A 7,845-nucleotide genomic window follows, 5' to 3' on the forward strand; every position below is an offset into this window, starting at 1 on the left:
AAACCCAGTATAAATACTATTAAGGTGATGTTGAAGCTCCTTCTTCATACACCTGGTTTGGGCTCTAAATAGAAGAGGAGAATGCTCGGTACACATAGAGAACGAAAACCACTCAACTACTTTAATATTATTGGCAGAAACAATATGAAACTGAGGATCCATCAAAGCTACTGAGAGACAGATTCCTGGTGCAACATTCTCGGCTGCGGCTGTTCGACGAAGAAAATTAAAGTTACAAACAAGTGTTCAAATAAGTGCCTATATGGAAATTGTTCTTTTATTTTTTCTAAAGAAAGGTGAATTATTCTAGCACCAGTTGATATTAAACAAAACGTTTAATCATCAAATAAGTATGGCAGAAGCCAATTATTCGAATTCTCTGGATAGACATTCTTTCATCGCAACCAACAACAACAAAACATACCTTCACACGTGCACCCGTGCGAACACATATACGTACATACATATGCCTATGTATCTATGTGTGTGTGCGTGTGTGTAAGATGTATATAAAAGATTCGGAAAGAGAAATAACAAGAGAATATGAGGCAGTGTAAACAGAAACTGCTGCGGTATTTTAACGTTTCTGGGAAAAGTACGCTAGTTGTACTTTCGGAATTTGGTGCAGTGGCTGAAGTCTAAAACCAGGTGGATATTTTACTTATCTAAGAGAGGTTTCTTGAGCGTAGTGACCGAGTCCACGATCATCTAACGATTTCCGTTTCCTTACATCAAAACCGTATTTAGTGTCAACATTTCACTCTAGTATTCACTTCTCATTTGATGTTGATAAAAAGAACTTCTTTTGGTCATAAGTGTAATATTTTTGATTTTCTTTTCGTTTAGGGATAACATGGATAGCAAGTGAAGCATGGGCAGGACGTGGTGAATTTCTGACCTTACCACCACACATTATGCAAGGTATAATTGGCGTTACATTAAATTCACAGACTCACAAATTGCCGGACGAATACCCGGTAAAAATTCATCCAGGACGAAACAAATGGTTGTTGCCTTTCCTCTGCCAGCAATACAACATTGCAGTTGATTGTTCTTTGAAAAAGTTACAAAATATTTCAGACTTCCCTCGGAATTTAACTTCGTTTTATGATTGCTTCCCAGTTTCATTAAATTTCATCTGGACTTATATGTTCGACGCAATTTATACGATTGCCAAAGGATTACACAATCTTTTAGAAGTAAAAAAATGTGAAAACAAATCGGTGCCTACTATCAACTATTCAGAACTTCTTCAGAATTACAAAGACATTCGCTTTAAAGGTTTTTCTGCTGTCCCCATCCAATTTGATCGTTACGGAGAAGAAATAAATGCTCACTATGACATATTAACTTTACAGTTCAATGAATCAATCAAAAAGTTAGAATATATCAATATTGGAAGCTGGCAGCAAGTTAACAGTGATACGTCGTTGACCATTAATCCTTCAGACATTCATTGGAATAAAGGTATATTTACTCTTTAAATTTCCTTTCCATAGAATATCAAATACATCGGATGCGTATGTTTTAAAGTTTGTTAAACATTTGAAAATATATATATTACCAGAAAGTATAGATTCATAATTGTTATGAAAGAATCTAATTAGTCCAAACAGTAGCCATCATCTCATATTTAACTAATAGAATTAAGAAGTTGATTAATAATGTTGCCTTTACTTACTTTCTAATATATCTTTCTGACATCGATTTGTTGATTAAAAATAAGCGCCATGCGAAGAATAATTTATCCAAGACAAGCGACTGTTGTCTGATATCTATTTAATATTAAACTAATACGCAATTGAAGAGAAATATTAATTTTGCTGGAATGAAATAAATGTCAACGAAACCAATGCAAAGTCCATCTCGCCAATATGAATGGAACGATAGTAAGCCAGAGATTGGCTGATTTTAAATAAAATGTATTATCAAATAACGTTGATAGATTTTGCTCGAAAATAAAAATCTTTCATTATTTTTATAGTAATTTCTATAAAATTACTGCTGCTTATGCAATGTAAAGAGAGATATTTGTGTTGAAATGTCGTATCAGCTATTTCATTTTCCATTCCGTCCATGAAAACTTTCATTTACAGTATCTGTATTTTAATACAATTAACAGAAAACTAAAAGTAATGAAATCAAATTTCGTGACAAAAACATTTTAAAAAACTATGTGTATTGAGACTATCATAAATTATATATATTGGAACCAATGCTGTGAATGTTATATGCATTGATTCATTTCAGGAGTAAAGCCGATGTCAAGATGTTCAGTTCCTTGTGGAAAAGGCTATAAACGCAAAATCGGATCACAGTCATGTTGTTGGGTTTGTGAAAAATGTCCTCCTGGCTGGGTTTCAACGAGTAATATTTCATATAAATGCTTACGATGTGAATATTTGAAACACCCTAATGATGATAACAGTGAGTGTGTTGATGATAAACGTACATGGTTCTCCTATGATTCCCCTGGTGGGATTATTATAATCTTACTTTGTTGTGTTGGAGAATTGTTTAGTGTAACGCTTTTACTTCTTTTCTCAAAGCATAGGAACCATAATTTGTATATTGGAATGTCATTCAAATTCTTATCCTTTCTTGTTGCAACTTTTGGTTTTCTTTTACCTTTCACTTTCTTACAGCGACACTTAGATATTATTTGTCATATTAATATTATATGTTTACAATTATTTTATGCCCTACATTTATCTCTCATGTTTTACAGCATCGGTACAATCCGTCACTACGTTGGACATTTAAATAGACTTTTTAAAAATATTCCACTAAAAGGCAAGAATAAAAAAGATAAATCCAATGAAATGAATCATATAACATTTAATACAGACACTAAGTGCTGCAGTTTAAATTGCATAAATATGGGAAGTTTTGTTTTTATTCTCACTGTTCTGCTACGAATTTCTCCATTAGCATTTAATGGACTACAAATGCCCGCGCAAGTAGTTATCAAAAAAGTTTCAACAAATAATATTTTTCTTTACTGTAGATCAAAAGATTGGGATTTTTACTTCGCCTTGCTTTATGAGGCCATAATGCTTTGTTTGATTCTATTGTTCTCAAACAAAAGTCGGAATTCTACTAGCAACAATGATATTTACCAAAATGGATCAACTATTTACGACAATGATAAAATAATATATTACGAAGCTTTCCTCATTGCTTTAGTGTGTTTTACTTTTACCCCATTCGAACGCTTTGAAAGTAAACCATGGATAGCTACTATACTTCAATCGACAGCAGTAATAATTATACAATATATCTTTGTTGTCTCTACTTACGGTACAAAACTGTACGTCATCTACAGAGAACGAAACAAAAGAAAATAGCCGAATTGTATATCAAAATAAGTGTTCGTGTATAGACAGAAAAATTTCCGAAGTTTTGAAACCTATTAATTTCCGAAGTTTTGAAACCTATTAATTTGTGCTTTGATAATGGACTCACAAAGAATTCGGATTTTGTTAGGTTGTTGCTTAATTTTGAATCTTGCTTTTGTCAATGTATAAACATTGTTTTCAAGAACTGGAAAGTAGTTTCAGTCGATATAATCATAAAATCATAAAATCAAAGCAGTGATAAGTGTCATTGTAGTGCTAGACTAATAGTAGATTGGATTAAAATACTGTAGTTGAAATATATATATCAAATTATAATATTGGCGACGGAAAATATTAGCTTAGTGATGGTGTTACAAAAGATAACACCATAGTTGTAGAAAGTAAAGTATTAAAGAAGTTAGCGCAATAATATCAAATTAGATTAGATATTTATTTATTGGAAATGGTTTGTTTTTGTTGATTTTTCCTTATAGAAAGACTTCGGCCCATTTGCTTGACAAATTGAGAGGATCGAACAAACAAAATGTATGAATAATTATAAAGCTTTATATTGTTGGAAAAATACTATCAAACAAATTAGTGAAGTTTAAAATTTATGTTAATCACGAAGGAGTTGAAAAAATTATGGGTAAAGGTCTTTAAAGAAAATAAATTAAAGATATATAGAAACGCATGTGATAAGATATTATGTATTTGGCTTGAATTTACCGCCAGCAAAAGTCAAGTCCAAAGATAAATATAAAGGGACCAAAAATTGCTTAATATATTCCACATAATATTAAGATACTTCAGGCATCATATAGATCTTTATATAGTAAATGGCTTACTTTCCTTCTACCGTTTCAATTAAATAATAACATTCACTTAGTAAAAACAGTATTACACTTCAATAAGTTCAAACTACTCTATTTCTTCAATATAAATGTGTGAATTTATGTTAATAATGAATTCATTATTCTAATAAAATAAAAACGGTGAATAGGTACTTTTCCTTTTATGCTTTTTTTTTTCTTACTTCAGATCTCAGTGTTTACTTTGATTATTCTAAGATTGTTAGTATAAGCAAACGTAATATATAATAGGTTTAATCAATCCATTATATCCCTAAACTTCAACAGAAATCGGATTATGCGATGTCGAAACATTAAGCAATAAGAAATATCAAAATTACACGTTGAAGTCACGACTCACAACTTTTCTTTTGCAAATATACTAAAGGAAATATCATAACGCATATCTATCTATCTATCTATCTATCTATCTATCTATCTATCTATCTATCTATCTATCTATCTATCTATCTATCTATCTATCTATCTATCTACCTGTCTGTATATCTGTCTATCTATCTATCTATATCTATCTATCTATCTATCTATCTATCTATCTATCTATCTATCTATCTATCTATCTATCTATCTATCTATCTATATATCTATCTATCTATCTGTCTATCTACCTACCTATCTATCTATCTATCTATCTATCTATCTATCTATCTATCTATCTATCTATCTATCTGTCTGTCTGTCTGTCTGTCTGTCTATCTATCTGTCTGTATGTCTGTCTGTCTGCCTGTCTCTCTGTCTATTTGTATATGTTGTGTGTATAAATATGTGTACATGTGTATATATATACATATATGTGTGAGTGAGTGTGTGTGAATGTTGCGTGTGAGTGTGTGAGTGTGTGCGTGCGTGTGTATGTGAATGTGTGTGTGTGCGTGTATGTGTGTGTGAGTGTTAAGTTTTACTAACAATTCAGTTAAAATTATGGGTTTTCTCGTTATAATCGTTTTTCTTGTTAAATGAACCAGTCTAAATTATAAAGCTACAGAAAAATTTACCATAAACAGACACCTGATCATGTAAAGAAGTTGAATAAAGAAATAATCTGATTATGTAAAGAAGTTGAATAAAGAATAAAATTAATCTTTATAAGTTTCTTACTATTGCTAAAGTAGAGACATATGTTTAACACCTAAATTGGAAAATAACACGAGAAAGAAATGAGACTCTACTTTAGAAGAGTGTTGTTGTTATTAACTAGTGCAGAAATTTACATATGTAAAATAGCGAGTTGGCAATCACACCATAGTAAAATCATTTAAGCAATTATTAGACAACAACCTCCTCTAGGAGTGTTTAAAATGTAAAAAAAAAAACAAAAAAAAAAAACAAATAGAACAGTAATCGGGATAACTCTAATAAGATCAATTGATCAAAAGTTTAAAATAATAACGTCAAAGCAGATTAGAGTTCATCTGGTCTTTAAAACCAACTAGTGAACACGATGAGCACCTTTTAGTATTATTAAACTTCTTTAGCGGATCATATTCTACTCATTTGACAAGAAGTAAGGGTCTTGGATGCTTGACAGACAAACTTGGATCTTTTCGGTTTGAACGGCAGTTTTTAACATAATTTCTAGGTAACTAAAAAATTTTAAACTTCGTATACTGGTAGAATGTGTTTATAAAACATCTTTTTCTCTTGGCTTTATTGAGAAAATTCTATAGTTTGTAAGATATTTGTTGTTTTGTTTTTTCAATTTCTGCAATTTCAACCAATCAATGACGTCCATTGAGGTAAAAAACATTCTGTGCCGTATGACTATATCCCTCGTTTAAGAAACAGATTGGGTTTATTTACATTTGTGAAGAAAACAAGATACCCTTCCCCTAACCCTAACTAACACTAACCTTAAAACACATTGAAATGCAATAGATCGATACTAGGGTCATAATTATGAGTGACAATTTCATATGACACTGCTAGAAAAAACTGCCGTTCAAACCGAAAAGGTCCACAACCTTTCTTCTTATCTATATAAAATAAGATTATTTTGCAATGAAGTAATATGGATGATGGAGATCGACCTTGTTGTAGAATGTTGCTGATCAACACAAAGAGCAGCAAATACTTCCTCAAATCATATTCCCCTTTCTTGAAAAGTGAAACATTAAATAATGGGTTCCCATGTACCCTATGTCCAAATGAAGACAGAGCGGCTATGGATAGAACCGTTCTAGGTCAAAACTGCACTGGAGATAATCAACAACATCCACAACGACACCAAAAACAACAACAATATAACATTACTGTTCGTACTTTGAGAAAAACTATTTTATGCAAATATCCAATCTTTTAAATTGTCAATATCGAAATGAAAGGGTTTCAACAAAAATGTGTTTACATCGTGTACGTTTTATCACAGAAAAGAAACAATATTTTAAAGAAATACATTCCAGATGCTGCAAAGTGATGAAATTAATTTGATTTAATAAAATACATATTACTTTTTCTTTGTACTGTTATCGATTTTGCCTTCTAATGCAAATTTATATGGTTTAAAATTATTGTTTTTTCTTAACTTATAAATTGCCAAGAGTTAATTACATTGAAAGATAAATCCAGAAAGCTGTTAAAGAGGTCACGTGTTAATTTAAAATTCTATTTTCAAATACTAATTTATCCTATACAACTATAACAAAAAATATTTTAGAAATTCTTAGACTAATGAGAAAACCTATCATCATAATTCAGATAATGAGAAATTGAAATAAATTAACATTTCATATAGAAGCTATCCTATACAACTTTACCAAAAATTATTTAAGAAATTCTTAGACTAATGAGAAAACCTATCATCATAATTCAGATAATGAGAAATTGAAATAAATTAACATTTCATATAGAAGCTGTAATTGTTAGCTTACAGTTAGCTTTCAGAATCGTTAGAGCATCGGGGAAAATGCCTTGCCGTAATTGTTCCAACTCATTACATTCTGAGTTCAAATACCATCACAACTAACTTCGGTTTTCATCTTTTCGGGGTAAATAAACAGTGAAGTGTTGGATTTCGATAGTCTTGTGCCAAAACCAAAAAGAATTAGACATCAGATGTTTTATGGCGAAAATTTAGCTCCTGGCAAAGAATTGCAACAGTGACGTGATTTCAAGCACGTTTACCATATTCTAATAATGGCCTTGGAAATGACCCGAACTGCACAAATTCTTTCATGAAGTCAATGCTGGTGACAAGTTGGTAGATATTTTAACATAGAAATGTGTGATATAAATAACTGGTTTTCAGTTGCATGTAAGATTGTTGAGAAGGCGGCGAGCTGGCAGAAACCTTAGCACGCCGGGCGAAACGCTTAGCGGTATTTCGTCTGCCGCTACGTTCTGAGTTCAAATTCCGCCAAGGTCGACTTTGCCTTTCATCCTTCGGGGTCAATTAAATAAGTACCAGTTACGCACTAGGGTCGATATAATCGACTTAATCCGTTTGTCTGTCCTTGTTTGTCCTCTCTGTGTTTAGCCCCTTGTGGGTAGTAAAGAAATATGTAAGATTGTTGTGTGGGTAAAGTATTGGACTACACCAATACCATCAGAAAGTTGCATCAACTGGAAACTTATGTATTTTAATATGTTTCGGTACTTAATTTTATTCAACACAGGTTGGGAATAGAAACCACACGCTT

General features: G+C 31.6%; 1 protein-coding gene across 1 annotated transcript in view; it reads left to right on the top strand.

The window, feature by feature from the left end:
- Positions 1 to 4,630, top strand: part of LOC118762639 (metabotropic glutamate receptor 3-like) — a 139,390-nt gene extending 134,760 nt beyond the window's left edge. The window contains exons 4-5 of the mRNA XM_036501537.1: positions 847 to 1,467; positions 2,251 to 4,630. Of these exons, the coding sequence (XP_036357430.1) occupies positions 847 to 1,467; positions 2,251 to 3,347 (1,718 nt within the window). The 3' untranslated portion in view covers positions 3,348 to 4,630. The remainder of the gene's footprint in view (positions 1 to 846; positions 1,468 to 2,250) is intronic.
- Positions 4,631 to 7,845: the final 3,215 nt, after the last annotated feature.

The sequence above is a fragment of the Octopus sinensis genome, linkage group LG3 (assembly GCF_006345805.1).
Source record: "Octopus sinensis linkage group LG3, ASM634580v1, whole genome shotgun sequence".
Classification (NCBI taxonomy): Eukaryota; Metazoa; Mollusca; class Cephalopoda; order Octopoda; family Octopodidae; genus Octopus; species Octopus sinensis.